The sequence below is a fragment of the Haliaeetus albicilla genome, chromosome 9, assembly GCF_947461875.1.
Source record: "Haliaeetus albicilla chromosome 9, bHalAlb1.1, whole genome shotgun sequence".
NCBI lineage: Eukaryota > Metazoa > Chordata > Aves > Accipitriformes > Accipitridae > Haliaeetus > Haliaeetus albicilla.
This window is the reverse complement of record NC_091491.1, coordinates 8,328,119-8,347,565: the sequence shown is the minus strand read 5'-3', so window position 1 is coordinate 8,347,565 and position 19,447 is coordinate 8,328,119. Positions and strand designations below refer to the sequence as shown.

At 40.6% G+C, this 19,447-nt stretch overlaps 1 protein-coding gene across 11 annotated transcripts in view; it reads left to right on the top strand.

The window, feature by feature from the left end:
- The window catches only part of CUX1 (cut like homeobox 1), a 283,317-nt gene that overhangs the window by 36,670 nt on the left and 227,200 nt on the right, over window positions 1-19,447 (top strand). For all 11 annotated transcript variants that reach the window (XM_069791426.1, XM_069791423.1, XM_069791422.1 and 8 more), the window contains exon 2: window positions 16,727-16,837. In XM_069791426.1, the coding sequence (XP_069647527.1) occupies window positions 16,727-16,837 (111 nt within the window). The remainder of the gene's footprint in view (window positions 1-16,726; window positions 16,838-19,447) is intronic.

The following is a 19,447-nucleotide window of genomic DNA, read 5'->3' as shown; positions in this document are numbered from 1 at the left end:
AAATAATTCTGGCCTTTTCTGTGAGAATCCTTGTCAGCACATTTTCGCTGTAATGAAATGGTGAATAAACCAAAGTATTTTTGGTAACAGTGGTACACCACACCTCTACAGTGCCTGTCCTTTGAGGATGTGTGTGCTTCGGAGACTTGGGAATTACACATCTTGTGTGTGTTTCTGCTTTAGTTATGAGGAAGTATTTATGCCAACAGGCTGGGACAGAAGTTTTCAGGAGTGATCGCTTATTTTTTCACCGTGGATAATAATCAGCCTCTCGCCTTCTGTGGTTATTAACTGTTAAGTTGGAAGTCAGAGCCTTTTTGAAATCTGACTGGGGGTGTCGTCTCGTTACAGTCAGTCTCCTTTGGAGGCATCCAAAGGAAAGAACCTAGCATTGTAGGCACGCTGGATAGGAGAGATCTCCAGCATGTCTCTAGCTTGATGTCCTGCTTGACTGTCACCCTTACTGGGTCAGCTCTGCTGTGTTTTTGTCCTAGCAGAGCATTGGGAATCCCCTACGGATGGAGATCCCACCGCTGGCCCCATCATGGCCTCTCAGTGCTGTACCACCTTTACAATGAGAATGTCCCTTCTGAGCATCCCCAAGAGCAATTTTGGCTGCTGCTCCTCAATTCAAACCCTCCCAGTTAAGACTGTTGTTACTCTTTGCTTTAGAGAACTGTTGTTTGCAGCATGAAATGAGTTCATCTTAGTTGTCGGGGCTAGTAGCAGGGCTTCTGTGTTAGAAAAGCCCACAAATTCTTTTGAAAGAGGATGTAGCTATTCATCTGAGCCTTAATTTTTATATATTAGTGTTGTTATCTCTGCAAAGTGAACTTCTGTCTTTGATAGAGAGAGCAGCAGTCAGAAGAATCTTGATGAAGAGAAGTAGGAACCACCCAGCATTTAGCCTAGCATTTCTGTGCATTGTGTTCTGGACTTTCCAAATTGGATTGAACGTTGTGATTGAAAAGATTGTCAGCGCTATGCAAATGAGTAAGAGAAGTGCAAGTGCATCTCATGCAAGTAATTCCTATGTAGATAATTTGCCATAAAAATTTATATTGCAGTCCTTAAAACCTTCAGAGATTTATTCTGTCTAGGGAAAGGTGATTTATATGGTATTAAAACACTTTTTATGTTCCAGTCCTTTAGATTTAATGTTTATTGCCTATAAAAATGAAATCTTCCTGTGGATATTTAAAAGTTTTGGTACTGTGTGAAATATATATTCAGCTTAGAATCTGAAATGCTTTAGAGATGCAGTAAATAAGTGATGGAGTGTTACCTCAGGTTCACTAGCCTCGGCAGTCCAGACTTACTCCAGGGCTGAATCCATTATGTAGATAGCATTCTGCTTACCTTAGACATATGGTAAAGGAGAGCGTATAATGACGAAAGTAATGTGCAATTTTGTCATTCTTTTTTGGCTGAATATTTAGGGCACTTTGTATAAAGGTATTTGAAGCTGAACTGGGCCTGATGTGTATAGCGAGTATTAAAATGCAGAAGTAGGCTTATTCCTTGCCCACAAAGGGCCGGACTAAAGCACAAGATTAGGGCACACTGCAGGAGTATCGAAAGAAGAAAAGGCATTCTGCATCGTTTCTCTAAATAGCTTCTACGAGTGGTAATGAAGGAACAGGGCAAGGCAGTGCAGGACTGCTGCAGTCCCTGTGAATAGATGGGCAAGGAGGAGTCTGTGTTCTGGGTTTATTTCTAGTTTTAATTGTTGGTTATTCTTGCTATCCCTATTATTGTTTGGGCAGCAGCACAGAAGAAACTGTACTTCTTTCAAAGCATTAATTCCTAACCTGGTAGTGTAGGTCCCTCTTCCCTTCTTTCCCAGACAATTTTCTAGAGCATAATCTGTCTAGAAATGTGTAAAATACAAAGCATGAAAGACACAGAAACAAATCAAGCGAGGTTTTCAACAAAAGTAAGACAGTACATGTAGGTGGTTGTTTTGCCTTGTAACTTCTTTAATGGTGGTGCCCTGAAAAAGTAAATGGCGTAACATGCATTGCTTTTTCCCAAACGTTTTTCATCGTTTTAGAGTTCATCCCAGAGCAAACCTACGCAAGTTAAACTCTAAAGCATGTGTCCCACTGAGTACCAATAGAGATCGAGGAAAGGTTGGCAAGTCCTTGTGAGATTTTTCATCTGCAACTGCAGAACCCTGTGTGTTGCTGCACATGAAGCACAAAAATTAAAGATTGATTTATAGTCACATTTACTAATATAACCAGAGACATTGTGGGAAATAATTCCGAGGGCTTACTGATAATGCTTAATTTGCAGTGCTACATCAAATAGCATCTAGCAATCCCTTTCCAAATTACTCTCTTCTAATAGGAATCTAATGTTACTGTGGGTGCCTGGACGGATTGCACGGGAGCCTGAAGTCCTGCCTGTGGCCACAGCTGGCGTGCAGCGGGTCGCAGTCTCTCTCACACCGCTCTGCGGCTCTGCTTCGTCCCCATGTGGGAAAAGATGCAACTCGGATGTCGCAACATCAGGCAGCCGAGTGAATGGCATCGGTTCAAGGAGGAACTTGGGTGAAACTTCCCAGGGTTGTAACTGTCTGCGCCCTGGCACATGAAAGCCATGGAAGCGTCTGAGTGTTGCAGCAATAATAAAGTCCGCGTTAGTAAATGTAGCATTTGATGCAGCATGTTTAGCAAAGGTGGCTTGTTTGTTGTTTAAATGGCAAAGCCAACCAGTTGTCCTCAAGACTGGGTGGGTAAGGCAGCTTGCAGAATGGGACAGACAACAAAAAATCCCAAAGAAGTATCAGGATAAATTTTTTTTTTTTTTTAACACCCCCCCCCCCCCCCCCCCCAAACAAACAAACAATGAAAGCAAACAACATCCCCCTCATCCCCCATCCATTTTTATTCTGGTCTGCATAAGAACTTTGGAAAGCCAGGATCATATTCTAAATGTCTTTTTCCTGGGTGATGTGAAAGCAGTGGAGAGGCAGGAAAGCAAGAATAAACCTGTGGTGAGTTTAAGCAGAGTTTGACCTTTGCTTATAGGATTGTAGAAATACGATTTATCTACAGTTAAGTGAAAAACAATAGCTGAAAAAATAATCAGGCTTCAGCTGAATGGTTGTTGATCTTGGTTCCCTTATTGTTCAGGTTAACATCTCTGAAGTGAGATGACTGCTGCATTTCAAACTTTTTGTCCCCGAGTGCTGTTTATGTGGATCCAGAGAATTTTCTGCAAGGCATTTTCAGTGATCCACTTTGGATGACTGTCTTCATAATGCAAAAATTAAACTCTCATATTTTTTTATATACTGAAATACTGAATTCTGAAAAGCATTCAGAGGTTTTAGGATCTCTGTGATGCTGCTATTGAAGCAGATGTCTATAGATGTCTGTGTGTAGAATTATTGTTTTATTTAGATTATCCTTTGTACTTATCAGCCAGATACACTGCCAAAAACCAGCTCTGGTGGTCTAATAATTCCATGGCTTTGAGGAGTTTCATATTTGTTCACTTGCTTTTTCTGCAGTAAGCTTAGTTAGTTACATATTCAGTTCATATGAGAAATGCGTTTTCTTCTAAATACATAGATGTTCTTTAACTAGAACACTTTTTTTCTTTTTTTCTAATCATGAAGTATATAAACTGAGAAAGAACAAAAGCCAGTCTCAAAGTGAAACTTTTATTATTTGATATAATGTGTAGCATGTTGTATCATCTCAAAAGAGGCATTTTTGGATCAAACTTTCATATTGTCAGGCCTAGGGCTTTATAGTATTTCATCGGTTTTCTCAACAGAAGTGCTTTCTGACATTTGGATGAGGGTGTCCAACACTGTCGTCTGCATATATGAAAGCTAAAACTTGGCTTTTCTTCAAGAGTGTCTAGATAAAAGATGGAGATACTGGGGGCAGTGAATCTGAGAGTGAGTAGCTCAGAGGTAATCCAGCTATTTATTTGTGGTTTGTCTGAAAAGCACACGGATGGCGATAGCAGCTTCAAACTGTTCACTAAAAACCTTTAGCTTGCTGCTGTAGGTCACAAATTTGAACACTGGTTTCGGTTCAAAAATGTGGTTCTGATTAAATACATAATATAGATAGGAAATTATTTAATGAGGACCTGACTTTTGTTCCTAAAGGACTTTGGGTAACTCTGGACTTGGTTTCAGTCACAGCAAAAAAGAGGGGAGGTACTCCCACTGTATCAGAAAGTGTTGCTCTTTATTTCAATTTTCATATAGGAGAGAGGTATGTATGTGTGTATATATATGGACTGAAAAATCACTGTATGATAGAGTCCCTTGAAAAGATACAAACGTAAATGATTTCTTGGTAAAGAGATCACTTGCATCCCCAGTACACCATCTACCTCCACAAATTGCCGGGAAGCAAAAATTACTGTATTGTAGATAACTGTATTTGTAGAGTTTCTTTCTGTGTGTAGGGAGGGAATGAAGTAATCTGTTCCATCAGCTTGTAAAACTGAACTAATTAACAGACGATCAGCATTGATTGAGACAGCTGCATTCTTTACTGAGGGATTGTAAACACAGAGTCTTCACAGAATTGTTTTTACTGCTCTAAAGTGCAAGAAATTGAAATTGTATTTGATAGCCAAAATTAAGGACTTTTTAGTGACAGTGTATCATAGCAAGGTTGACAGTGCCACTGCAGCTAAATCTGTTGTTTTCATTTTAGTGTGACTTGTCACAGGGAATAGTGGGGGAATTCTACAAATTATCACCAAAGAAGTTTTTTATGGTTAAAAAAGTATTTTAGCTGTAGTATCTACCTTAGTTGTGTTCATGGAGCAAGTAGACATTGGCTGTCCGTAGTTCAGTGTTCATCCTGGTAGGCATGCCTTTTACTGATTCTAAATGCCAGATTTGCAGTACATAAAAAATATTTTATGTGTGCCTTTGTTAATGCATGATTTCTAGAAGGCCTTTATAATAATTCCTGATATATAGTTTAGGGTATGCTACTAGAGATGCTGATTTAAAAAAATGGACAGTCCATATTAAGAATACCATACAGAGAATAGTACTTCTGGTTCTAAACTAGCTTGCAACATTATTAATGTTAAGCATGTTATTTTTTGTTATGTGCTGTTATGCATGCTGTCACCTCCAAGCCAGCTTCCTTGTGACTGTACATCAGCTAATTTTACTTCATGAGTCAATTCTGCTATTTTCCTTTTCATGTCACAGAAAATGAGCTTAACTAAGTACTGCAATATGTTGTTGGGAAACACCTAGATAGAAAAGGCATTCTCTGCATTCCGCTGTCTCTGCCTCTTGATTTCAGTTCAGTGTAAGGTGTGATACTTAGGCTGAACTGTAATTGTCCAGATAAAATATTAAAACCTATAAAAAATTTCTGAAAGGCTTCAAAACCTGGTATTCCATTTAATTGTCCAAAATACGTAATACTTGCTATCGGTATTAAATGCCAGACATACATTTATACCGTTGTGTGTTATCATGCCAAGCTGAGTCATTACTTGGGGTTTAGACCTGAAGGAATACTAAGAGGCCTGAATGGGACTTTAGTAGTAGCAAAAACCTAAATAAAGAAAATGTTGCTTTCTTGTTTCCTATTTATAATTTTTTAGAAAACATCCACCAATTGCATTCACAGGCAGCTTCTCAAAAAAGCTGTATTTTTCCCATCATGGGAAAAGGCATAAACCTTACAGCATGCCCAGAAAGTCAACAAACTCAGACCAAGGGAGGAAGCATGTTAGTCAGGAGTCAAGGACCGTTCTCTGAAAACACTCTGCCAAATACTCTTCCTGCTTAAATTGTTTATCAAACAACAGTTTCATTTGCCAGTAATTTTCTTCTGATCTTGTTTTTGTACTACTTATTTCTCAATACAAGTTCCCCATCCAGCTTCCTCTGCAAACCGCTGCGGTCCCTGTCCTGTGCCTGATGCCCCTCTGGCTGCGCAGCTGCGCGGTGGAGCAGGTACACAGCTCTTCTGCAGCCAAAAAAAGACCGTCAGTGAAGGAGCGTGTCGGCATTTAAACATGTCCCTTGGTCAGCAGTAGAAAGGGCAGGTGAAATTAAGCCTGCGAGAGGGGAGTCGCTGGACATCATTTTCAAGATGTATTTTGTAGGTTTTCCGCGGTGCACGTGCCTGTTGTTAAGGTTTTTAACCTAGTACCAAGAAATTCCAAGTTAAGACTAGCCCTATCTTTCCAAACCATGTTTGTCATACATATGACAGGATAGTGTATGCATCTATTATACCACTTCTGCAATGCCCAAAAACATGAGAAGGGAGTGAAACTTGAGGTGGTGTGTTAGTTCAAGCCCATGGTAATTTGTTCCCATCCCTCAAGGAATTACTTTGTTGGAATGTGGTTTTAAAAGTATTTTTAGGTTGCTTTTTCAGTATGTATTTATACTTCTGTTGGTAAATATTTTATGTCCGAATGTTAGGAAACAGCTTAAGTAGCTTTCAGATTGGTGATTGCATTTGGAGACTGAAAGATTATTGAGTGATTGTGATGGACTTCAGCATGTTCAGTTGGTCTGTGTAATGGTTAACCATGTTAAAAAACCCTAAAAATTAATAACACATGTTGTCAAAGGAAAAATAATTGTAAATTTTTGTTCTAAATGACAGTGTAGTTAGGATTTGGGTGAAGTTAAATAAAATGAGAGCAACGAGTTTGTTTTCGTTTAGAATAAAAACAAAACAAAAAAGCTTAAGTTTATTTTTTTAAAGCAGTAAGTTCCCAGAATTCGCACTGAAACAAAACTGTGTGTGTATATGTATTATTGATTTATTGGTGGCAAACTGTATAGCAAGTTATAAAACCTGGTCTGTGTTACAGTATGTGTCTTGCCTTAAAGCATGGTCATGCTTCATTTACTAGCAAAGCTTAGGCTGAAAAGGGGAGTAACTAAATACTTTAAATGATGTAACAGAGCTTAGTTAAAGGGTTGAACTTTTGTTATTTAAACCACTCTTTCAAGACTACATTTTGCTTTGATCTATAGTCAAAAGAATTATTTAATGTAACTCATGAATCTGATCTTACTTGGAAGTAAGACATTAGCTGAAGTTAGTGACAGTGTTTTGTTACAAAATGGCAGCCTAATCCCTTTCCACCTGAACACAGTGGCTGCTGCATTAGTGGCTTGAAACAAATGATAAGAATAGTGCATTAAGTAGTTTGTAATTGCTCATCAGTTAATTGTGCCTTTTTTTTTTTTTTAAGGGCCAAAGCTCTTTTACAAATTGCCTACAAAGAAATGTGGTTTACAGGGCATGGATGCTGTGCACCTCCTAGCTAAAACCTAATGATGTGCTGGTTTCAGAAACGCGATTAGCCTGTTGTTTTTCCCTTCGCTGTCCTTCCCACGTGCAGCTATTCCAGTGGCTGTCGCTGGCGTGGATGCAGGGAGGGCTGTGAAGGGGACCGACCTGCTGCGCTCCCGTCGGCAGTGACCGAAGCGGAGGGGAGCGGGAAGGGCAGCGTGGCCCGAGTGGGACCCGGCGTGCTGGGATCTCGACAGTGTGGTTATTGCGTTCTCTGTTGCCACTTAAAAGAAGGGGTAATTTGGCTGCTGTAGTGTGGTAAGAGTTATGGTGAGTATGGCTGCTGGTGTTGCATCTTGGTCAGCTTTTGATCAACTAACAAGATAGAAGGTCAAACAGGAGTATTTTACTTTGTGTCTTGCCGAGGCAAAGTCTTTGCAAGCAAGTGGGTTTCCTTTGGTTTCCCATAATGTATTTTACTTGGCAGAAGAAGATGTAGTTTGATTCCCCACCACCCTGTAGCTGCTATGAAAGTCACAAATATTAAGCTGAGGCATTTTTTGGGTTTTTTTTCCAAGTAATTAACCAGCGTGTACGTGATTAGCTAACTTAACTTTAACATGTAGAAAGCCATCAGCTGCATAGGGCAGGGAAGCAGGAGTTTACACGGTTGTAATGTGACTTACTGCGTGGCCAGGAGACGATGGGTGAGCAGATTGCTCCGAGTTGGAGCAACGCTTGCTGCTCTGTGCTGTACGCTCGTTATCTGTCTGAAATCCTATCTTCTGGGAAGCTTCACTGCAGCAACGTTTAAATTAATTCATTACTTTTTGGCCTCTTCTGTTGTAGCTATTGAAGCAACTAGTTTGAACTTTTGCTTTTAAGTGGAAGAGTGTGAAAATTAATGTGTGGGAAGTCAGTGAAGTTGTAAGCAGTACCCCACCGGGATGGGAGCTGCAGCAGGCTGGTTGTGGACGTGCTGCGTTTTCAAAAATAAGGCAGCCCTCTCCCCAGCAAACGCTTGCATTTATTTTTTGGGAAATTTATGTCCTTTAAAAGTGTAAAGAACTGAAATGCAGAACCTAGCAGAGTGTTAAGTAACTGATGGAATAGGTTTGCTGACAGATTTTTTTGCCACGTATTGAAACCAAACTGCAAGGTCTTTGGGTGAGGTAATGGAAGCTGATGGTTTCACAGCGCTGTAGAGACTGCGGCACGGGTAGTAGAGCATCTGTGTCAGAGCACCTTTAAAGAAGGCTTGGAGAGGAGCAGAACTGGAGAGATGCGGAGAGCAGCAAGTGCTGCTGGGGTCTGGGTGACCCCTTCCAGCTGGTTTTTAGCTTGTCCAACACTTGAGGCAAATGCTTACTGCTGTGCGGTAGCGATGAGGTTAGAGTAGACCTGATGGGAACGAAGGCAGAGATGACTAACAGTCTGGTGTAGAAGCTGAGGAACATGAAGAGGAGGAGAGACGCTTTGGGGTTAGGGTTGAGGACGCTATGAGTGAAACCCGAACTCCGTTTCTGGAGAGAAGTCAGAGCGCATCCCTGCATACCCAGCGTGGTGCCACTGTCACCGGTGGTGTGGACCCAGCGCGGGTGCTGCTCATCGGGGCTTGTGAAGGCATTCTTCAGCCCTGTATGCATGTGGTTTTGAGGAGGGTGGAAAGAGGGAATAAATAATGCTGGAAGGTGAAAACTGCCTTTTGGAACAAATAGGCAATGCTTCATTATTTTCCTGAGTGAGAGGAAAAGCTTGTTAAATACAGACCTTTGGCTTTAAGGTCTTTATAGCTCTGGAAAGTCTCCCGTTCTTTGCATTTTCTAAAAAGTTTTGAATTCAAGGTGTAGAAGAAAAGACAGGCATAATTGTGTTGGCTCTGGGTCTGCACTTGTAGTGCATTTGTTGCTGGTGTAGATACTTGTGCGGCTGGTTTATGTTGATAGTAGCTCATTTTGAAAAGCCAGTACTAGCTTTCCTCTCTTGCAAGATTTTTTGATAGGCTTTCCCTACGTTTGTGGTAGCGGCTGGTGTTATTGTGAACAGACAAAGCCACAAAAAACTTTTTTTTATGTTTTCCTTTTATTTTTTTTTTAAAAGCCTGTTGGTTAGGGTACCTTACTGATAGCTACATATCAGCACCTCTGGTTTTGTTCTCCCTTTGCTTTATGCGGTGGCCACCACACGTTGACTCACTGTCCAAAAGCATTGCATAGAGCACAAAATTTGTTCCAGTTAAAGCTTGTTTAAAAACTTACTTGGAGTCGAATTACTTCAGTACGCGGAAATAAAATGTGTTTATTGAAATTTCCTAACTAACTCTGTGTGTGAAAGGTAGTTGCATCAGTTTGCCAAATGGCAAAATGCTTCTTAAGGAAGGTGTTTTGTTTAATGCTTATGGGTTTTGGTTTTATTTTTTTTTTTCCCCCCAGAAGTGTAAAATGCAAGTATTCTGGTCTCTGCTTTGTTATTTGTTCGTCATTCACTGCTGATTTGTAAAGCAAGGGAACTGTGGTTCTTGAGGTGTTGCACTCTCATTGAACTGTCTGATCTTTCCTTTTGCTTGTGTTAAAAAGGGACTTTACAGCGAGGCATACACGATCTCATTTTACAGAAAAGAAACTTCTTCCATTGTTGCATTTTTACAATATGTTTTACCTTTCTGAGTGCTTTCAGATTGGAATCGGTGCTTGCTTTTTGCAGTCAAAATAGACATTAACAAAAATTCCCAGTGTCAGCTTTGTGGTTACTTCCCTGGTCATAATCTAGAGCTTTATGAAGTGAGCATGTCTTATTTGTTTTTCCAGAGAAACACATCAAGCTTGCAAAGCAGTTTATAATTTCTGAAATATTTCTGAAATACATATGCAATCAGTACGTAGGCTTCTGAACAGCTGAAAACTATGGGGGTTTTAAGATTCAAGGGTAGACTGTCTAATATATCAGTTAGGGAAAATGTAAAATTTTCCCAAGACAAGTAGCCTGTGCATATGCCGAGTTGTGCCAGACACTTCTACATTGGTGTCATCGTTGCACCAAGAAATTTTCCTTTAACAGGAAATTAAAACTTGCAAGACGCTACGTTTAGAGGTTTGATAGATCTGACAAATGCAATCCTGAGAGAGGATGAAAACAAAAATGAGACTACTGAAAACTCCTTTCAGTAGCAGATTATCATGTAGACTGGGTAACTGATTGAAGTGATGATAAAGGGAAATACCTTACATACACAGAAACAAGATTTCAGGGGAAATGGTTACTACTACATTTACTGGTAGAAAACTCCCAATCTACGTGCAGTTGTGATTTGTGTCTATCTTTGTAGTAAGTAAAACGAGGTTTATGGTGAAAATGTGCCATTAACATCTGCAGCCAAGCTTAAGGCTTTTGAAGGCATAGCCTAGGCATTGTGTCCATGACTAGAAGTCTACCAGAAAAAAATCAGCCTTAAAGTTGTGATATATGTTTCTTGCTCCAGTGTAAGAGCTTTGTGGTAAACACAGCAGGGATTAAGCATTTTAAAATGGGAGAATAACAAAATCTTGGGATATAGTTACGTTGCAGTACTTGCAGATGATTATTACAGCTTTTTATAACTTTTTCCATGTGAAACCTAGGAATACTGGTTCTAAGCAGAGACTGAATACTAGTTATGATAGATTATGTTAGAGGAGCTTTTGTGGGGATTGGAATGCTGAAGTGTCTTCGTTTCTTGGGTCCTGAAATACCTGTGTCAGGGCAGTGGCCATAGCTGTTAGAAATGGGTGTCTGAGGTGCAGGATCATCCACGGTGAGTGTTAGGGCAGAGGAGGGTATCAGTGAGAGCTCGACGTATGAATGGGTTTGGCTAGAGCATGGGGAAACACTGGTTTGTATTATTTATTCCATTCACACTACTTTGAATGAGAAGGAAGCACGGCTATGGAGAAGTGTAGTGAGTGTCTGTCCCTAACCCCGTCGTGTTTGGGCAGCTTTGCTCAGGGCCCATCTCTTGCTGCTGGAAGGGGATGGGGACCTGCACAGTCTCTGCCTCTGTCACACCTTTTCAGACCAGAGGTGATGAGTCTAATTTTGCTGTTGTCTCTCTTCCCTCCTGGTGACAGAGCTATATCACAGAGTCATATACACCTTTCCCACCATCACGCTCGCAAATTCACATTCCCTTTGTATCCTTTTTGCTTATCCCCTGTTTCTTTCTGCAATGTCCATAAAGCAGAGGGTGCTCTTCTTGCCCTGGCTTTGCTTTTCACACAAATTCTTTTTAGTCCAGTTTCAGTCACATAAGCAGAGCAGCGCAGGAGTGTGCAGCCTCGGCACCGTGGGGTTCTCTTTGCTTTTACAGTTTGATTTTCTTCCACCTTCTGGATGGGGGAACAGAGACTTCATAAATATCCAAGAAAGCCCAATTTCTTTCTAGAATCATTTTCCCAAGTGAGTAGTTTTTTGAGACCCCGTGGGACTCAACTTTGAGACATGCCAGCCAGCCGCTCGCAGGGCTCAGGTTTGAAGCTGGTTTGAAGCTTGCTGTTGTAAAAAGGGAAGGAGGACTCCAGTGTGCTAAACCATCCCTGTCAAGAGTGGTGCAGACCTGCTGGCTAGGTGATTATCAAGGTATGCATCTTGTAGAGAAAGACTTGTCAGCCGTAAAAGAAAACAAGCTTGAAACTCGCCTTCAGTGAAGCTGGAGTTTCGTAATTACTTGGGGTCACCCTAATTGCAGGTTGGTGCTGAAAAAGGGGATTCCACCAGCCCCCCCTTGCTCCAGCTGTGTTTTCCCACCTCCCTTTTGTAATGATGCAACACCTTGTAGCTGCAGAGGGGGCCTGAATAGGGAACTGATTCAGTGCAACAAAAATTAGGAGGGGAAAGGTGGGATGTGTTTTTAGCAGGCTTGCTTTCCTGTTGTGGCCCCCTGCGCAGCCATGCCATCACGGTCTGTGGCACAGGGGTGACAGAGGCAGAATGAAGAGGGACGGCTTCTGGGGAGCCTAAAAGAGGCTGGAAATACTTGCATTAAAGGAAGATAAGTTCACTTCAAGTTGATTGTTGTTACGGTGGACAGCAGATCGACCCTCCTAGTTTTAGAGTTGGTTTTTTGTTGGGTTTTTTTTTATACTTGTGGTTTAACCCCAGCCAGCAACTAAGCCCCACACAGCTGCTCACTCACTCCCTTCCAGTTGGATGGGGAGAGAATCAGAAGAGTAAAAGTGAGAATACTCGTGGGTTGAGATAAAGGCAGTTTAATAGGTAAAGCAAAAGCCACATGCAAGTAAAGCAAACCAAGGAATTAATTCACCACTTCCCATCGGCCGAGGGTGTTCAGCCATCTCCAGGAAAGCAGGGCTCCATCACGTGTAATGGTGACTTGGGAAGACAAAATGTCATCACTCCGAAGGTCTCCCCTTCCTCCTTTCCCCAGCTTTGTATACTGGCATGACATCATATGGTCTGGGGTATCCCTTTGGTCAGTTTGGGTCAGCTGTCCTGGCTGTGTCCCCTCCCAAATTCTTGTGCCCCCCTGCAGCCTCCTCACTGGTGCGGTGGGGTGAGGAGCAGAAAAGGCCTCGGCTCTGTGTGAGCACTGCTGTTATCAATACTGTTTCCAGCACCAATCCAAAACATAGCGCTATACCAGCTACTATGAAGAAACCAGCACAATATTGCATGAAAGAAACCTTTTAATGTTTGTTTTCTGAGACTTGCTTTTAATGACTCCAGCACTTAAGACTCTCCTCTCTTCCCACTGCCTCCCTCCCACCCCCAATAAATTTGTTGAAATGGGTCAAGGTAGAAACCCTGGAGAGAGTTCTTTAGTTATCTACGGCTTAAGCAGTGTGAACTGTGCCTGCCCTAAATTGATGGGACTTGGGGGCAAGGGGAAAGATAATGGTCTTGCTTGTTCTCTCTTAAAATGTGCTCCAAGTAGTGACTCACTTTTTGCGCAGGGACGATTGAATGGTGGCTATTTTTGGCCAGAAAGTTTATTACCCAGTGTTGAATCAGTGGAACTAAAGCTTCCAGGCTTTGAATCCTTTCTGTAGTCAGGTCACCATTGCAACACCTTTGAGCCCTGGTTTCTGTTTGCTTTTCATTGGAACCTTTTTGATTTCAAAGGTGTGGAGAATGATACTGAGACATGATCTCCTGTATTTGTTACACTGTAAAGGACTCCCCAGTATGCTTCTTTCTGTACAGTATTACATCTCCTTTTACTTAATATTTACTTAGAGAGTGGTTGCAAAGCTTGGGAAGCATGTATACCTTTGAGTGTTATACAGTATTCAGGTTTGAAATCTCCAAGTTAATACTACTTACTCCTTAATACATGCTTGCTTGCAGAAATAATGCTTTGGCCATGTTGAATTTTTACAAAAATTGGGGTATCTCATGAGATTAAGTCACAAAAGTATGAAAAATCTGCTGTTAATAATGCTTGTGGGTTGTAATGCTATATAGTTTATTAGGTTTAAATAAATGAAACTTGGATTGTACACTCTTGAGATCAAATAAGGAAGAAAAAAACCAGTGATTTTTCAAATAGTTTTGATTTGGGGCTTATTAACTATGACATAGCTTGAAGATTTAGTATCTTGTATACAGGGGCTAGATATCTACTGTTCCTCAGCTGGAGTTGCATCTTACTGTATCTGCTGTTCATAAATACTAGGCAAGATCTTGAGCTTGTGGGCTTCAGCCCACAGTGTCAAAACAGTTCAGTGTAGTTGCATGCTGGCATTTCTTCTTGGTGATGTCTGTACCTGAGATGTCATATAAGGAAAAGTTTTTCAGTGAGAAATTACCAAACCTGTCCCAGAAGGAATTTTGAAAGTAATGTGAAGGTGCCCTTAGTAAATGCATCGTAGCAGTGGTTATCAATCAAGCAGTGAGGGCAAGAAGGTTATTCTTCACTTGCCACCTGACACTTCTCTTCATAATAGCACAAAATATGAATTTTTTTTTTTAATTAGTTCTGTTTCTTTCTTGTCTCTAAACTTGGAAGTACAGGTCTTTAAAAGTCTACTTTTTCATATGTAAAGTTGCTTTGTAGCACTCTATATTGTAAAACAAAACATTTGATTCCTTGGTCTACTGAAATTCCATCTTACTTCATGATTTGTGTTTTCTTTGCTTTGCTTTAAATGTGTGCTTCCTTTTTAAATATAGTTTTCCAAGTTGCTGGCCGTACCAGATTGTTTATATTTTTTAAAAGCCTTCTGCTTAGCCGTTATATTGCTCTTTATAGTACTGCTTAACCACATTGGTTTCTGTTGCTCTTTTTTCTTGCATAAACTTAGCTGGGATGAATTTCAAATGTGGTTTATCCAACTGTTAAGTATTTCCCACTTTTCTGCAATAGATTTCACATATGTTACAGAATTCCAAACCAAGATCTGGTGGACATATTGCCATTTTTTTCTTCAAAGTCAGAAATAGAGGGGTTTTTAAGCATTGCAGTAACAATATTTAGGTCACTGGCTGCAGCATGCTGCCTAGCTTCAAATCCATTTGTCATATTTAGCTTATTTCCAAGGATTAAGATAACCACAGTCCATATATTTATTAGGGAGGAAAAAAAAAGTATCTTAGTTTTGTGGTAATAAACCTAAAGGCGGGGGGGGGGGGGGGGGGGGGGAAGTATTGATCCTTTTGAGTTGGAAACTGCAGAAGGCACTTTTTTGGTTTTTTTTCTCCCCTCCAGAGGTCAAACTGTGGAGTCATGTAAAACACATGTACGTCCATCCAGTCATTCAAAGTTACAGAATTTAACCATTCATAATGTAACTAAGAATTTGGAATCAGGCTTTTCCACAGAGTATCTAGTAAAAAAATCAGGAGCTGACTTACCTTTTAGTTTTTATCTGCTAGTCCTGTACTTTTTTAAAACTTGCAGAACAGGGATTTTAGCAGGTGTCATGTAGGAACCTGCTGTCTGTTGCTATTTCCAACACCTCTGCAAAAATAGGAAGAGGCAAATCTTTTGTTTTCTGATTCTGTTTCCCCATACCGGGTGCCCAGTTCCATTGGGAAGTATATATGACCCAATGCACGGTAAAGTTTTTATGCTAACCATCTAGTAGTAACCAAATCTGCTTTACTTTTACCGTGTTTTTTGTGTGTGGTGGTATCAAGAGATGACTTGGTCAGTGACTTGACCACCTACTGGGGATCTGGAATTAGACCCAACAGGAGGTCCCAGGCTTGTTTTTTTGGTCTGGTCCATTACAGGTTGTTGAGTTATGAACAAATGCCAGTGGCGCGGCAGGTTTTCTGGTGGAGAATATTGGGTTGTTTGCACACACATCAGAGGCATGTTGGCAGAGTGATGTGATGAAGATAGCCACAGAGGAGACCTGCTTTATGTCTTGGTCTAGCATGTTGTTCTCACTTTTCATGAACTTCTTTCTCATAGCCAGGTTTTTCTTCTTTCAAATTAATAAGGGGGGGAAACAGTGCCAAATGCCTTTTATGAATTTTTGGTTATAACTGCAAGTGACTTGGGGAGTGATGTACATAGCTGAGTTGAGGATTTGGCCTTTATTTTTTTCATGTTACGTGGAAATACTGCAGAAAAGGAATAAACTGACATGGAAGATTGAGTATTATTGGTTTATGTGCTGATAAGTGACCCATTCAATCTATTATGGTGACACTTGGAAGCAGAGCACTGAGTAAAGAAACTGGGATGGGGATAACACTCTTGGAGGAAGCTGGGCAACAGTCTGTAGGCTAAGCCTGTACTTCAGTCTAGTAGAGACTGTTGGAAGATAATATGGTACTCATCAGATGATTAAAAATAGATATGTTTTGGGGAGGAAAAGGAGATACCTGCTAATAATTTTAGAGGAATAGATTCCAATAGCAGGAAAAGATAATTTTGTATTCAAATAAGGGAAGACTTAAATGGAAAAAGAGCATTGCAGTGGCGGTATAGAATTATATACAGTATGTAATTTGAAATTAAGAGTGACTGAAGCATAACCAGTCTAGGCTGAAGTATAAGGTTAACCAGTACTTGAGTTAATCAGAATTTTTTTTCATAGAGTAACTAAAAAAGGGAAAATCCAGTATCTTTAAAAACCAGGCAGGTGAAAATAAACCTGGCTTGAACATGTCTGACACCTGTAATCTTCACTGGATTTGGGAAATTATTAGGAGGTGTGTATTGCATGCCACTGCTGCTATATCCTATGTAAAGTTGTGGTAAAACAGTGAATGCTTTTGAGAAAAATGGTGATATTTTGGTTGCAAGATGGCATCAAAAAAGTTGTAGAACTTCATTTGGTTACTCAGGAGGTTCAATTTCTGGAAGCTTCGTGCTTTGTTCTGTAGTGCTGTAGTCCAGCCATCTCGATATTCCAAATGACATGATGTACCTATGAGCTTTTATGTTTATTTCTGTGAGAAACAGAGCTCTGACTGTAGTTCCTTTTTTTTTGTTGTTGTTTTGTTTTTCTTGACAGAGAGAGCTCGATGCCACAGCAACAATATTGGCTAACCGGCAAGATGAAAGTGAGCAGTCTAGGAAAAAACTTATTGAGCAAAGTCGCGAGTTCAAGAAAAACACTCCAGAGGTAAGGAGAAAAGCTATTTCAGTCTGTTGAGTTTATTGCAGTAGTATATGGTATTAGGCCTATGCAACGGGGTTTTTTTTCCCCTAATGGTTTGTTTCCATAATTTTCTTGTATGTATTGCTAAGTCCACCATCTGAACTAAGACCGCTTACCTTTGATGGCTTTCTCATCAGGCGGCTTTTGCATTCTGTAAATAATGAAATATGAATTGATGTTTTTAGAGGAAGTATGAGCATTAGCCTTCAAATAGGCTTGCTCTAAATTTTGTAATAGTGTAAAACCTGGAGAATTGCAAAAAACCTTCTTCTTCGCTAATCCAAACTCTCTTAGCACTTGGATGTAGAAAGTGACATTTTGCTGCCTAAATAAATCTATATCAAGGGCATAACTTCAAAGATGCTCATTTTTCCATCAAAAATCAAATTAAATTTTGCTGTTGATTTCACTGGAAGTGCAACAAGGTCAGTGCTGAGCTCTTTAGAAAACTCCACTTGGAGGACGTGCATCGCAGGCAGCAGGTGGTGTGTAAAAGGTGTCAGGACCGATGCTAGGCAAACTTTGGAAAGGTGAATATTGTGTGTAGGAAGCTGGGACTATTTAAACTCTTCCATGCTCATGTTAGCATGTGCAGTGTGTGTCTGTGTACATGTATGCATAGTTAAATCGAAAATGCGTATAAACCCATTTTGTTAACTAATGAATGCATAGCAATGTGTAGGGCTTGTTTGTTTGTTTTGTGTTTTTTTTCCCCCGATGATTGCCAGCAATCTGTTCATCTAGGAATGTTCCAGGGTTTCAAAGCCTGTTCTGGATAACCGATACATAAGCATTGGTTCCTTCGAAGTATATTCTTGGGAGAGAAGCAGCAGGCAGCTTTTCTAACCCTTACTGCTGCTTCTAAAGCAGCAGATGCTGCTTTGCTTCCTCTTGGTACAGAGGGAGAGATGCTGGAGGGTCTGACCCAGAGAGAGGAAAGAGAATGTTGGAGCAGGAGTGATTTATGGGAAAGGGGGAGTGATTAACTGATGCTCTGAGGAGGCTTTATGGGGCAGAAACCAGTTCTCTGAAGAAGAGAAAACTTGGCGACTGGAGCTCTGAAGGACAGAACTTTTAAAAACGAGCGAAAGAATATGGAGAGTGAGTGCAGTAGCTCTGAGAGGGTGAGGAATGAGTTGATTCCCTTTGCAGGAGTGGGCAAACTATTGGGAAGCAGAAGAGGAAGGAGAGAAGTGAAAAAATGTGGAGGCTATAGGAAACTGTACAAAATCCAGAAAATATATAGACTTCTGGGGCCACATCTTCAAATTGTTTGCTAGAAGCTTAAGTTAATTCTACAAGAATTGAGTTTCCTGCTGCCTGCCTTTTTTTCCTATAAGGAAAATGACAGATTCTTCAGAATGTGGCTATAGCTGCCAGCTCCTAGCTGATAGCATTTTTACAGTTGTGTTTCAGGATGATTTCTTTAGGCCAATTTTATTTTTATGGAGCAGAAGGTTACTGTGGGGAGAAACAAAAAAAACCAAACCAAAAAAAACCAACCAACCAACACTGCACTTTTTAAGTACATTGTGAGAGGGCCTTGGTAACTCAGCGGGAGTTGGATGCACAGAGGAAAATTATATACTCTGTGTAGTTACTTCAAGAGATATAGTGGCAAACCATATGCAGTTAGTTCTTCCCAGTGAGCAAGATAGGAAAGTTAAATTATTTGATGGTAAGGCTTTAAATATAATTTTACAAAATATAATTCTGTAGCCTCTATTCTCTTCCAAAATATTATATGGAAGGTGTTTTATTCGTTTAGGGACTAGGTTCAAAATAATGGCTCTGAACATCCCTAGTGTTTGGGGAAATTTGGATCTCTGCTAGATTCTACATCCTCATCTTTTGTCCTGGGACTCCTATGAAACCACATTCCTTTATAAGCTTGGGTGGATTTTTTATATTCTTTCTTTCTCTGTCTTCTCTGCTGTGATGCTCTTTCTGCAGCTTTTTTTCTGAATAGCAACAGAACCTAACTCCTCTTCTACTTTCTCTGACAGAATTAAAGAATGGAAATGGGATCAAAGAATTTGAAGAAAGTATCCGAACTGTAATAATAGCCAGCTGTACCAGACTTGATACGCAGTTATTGCTCCCAGAGGCATGGAGGCAGTAGCTCAGATGTCGAAGGTCTGATAGGGCCACCCTCTCCTGTCCCAGTGCTTGGTGTGGCAGGCGTGGGTGTGTCAGAGACAAAAACCGAGTGGCGCAGTGTCCAGCTGTCCTTGGAAAACTTCACTGCTATTCCTCTTCACACAGACATTTAGCTTGTGCACTGTGTGTTCCCCTTCAGCTGTTTTCTGCACTCCCCCAAAAGAAGGGAGGTCTATGAATACTTTTCAAAGCTGAGACAGTTTTGGAAAACAGTTGAAAATTAGAAGGGAGGATTATTAACTACTGGACCTGAATTTTTCCAAAACTGCAACTTTGTCTGAAAAATCTACTCAATACAGTGAAAACATCCTGGAGGTGGACAGGAAACACACAGTGAGCCACTGGCATTTCCAGACTGATACATTTATGTTACTAAAACATCAAACATCCTCTTTTTAAAAACAAAAGAGGTCT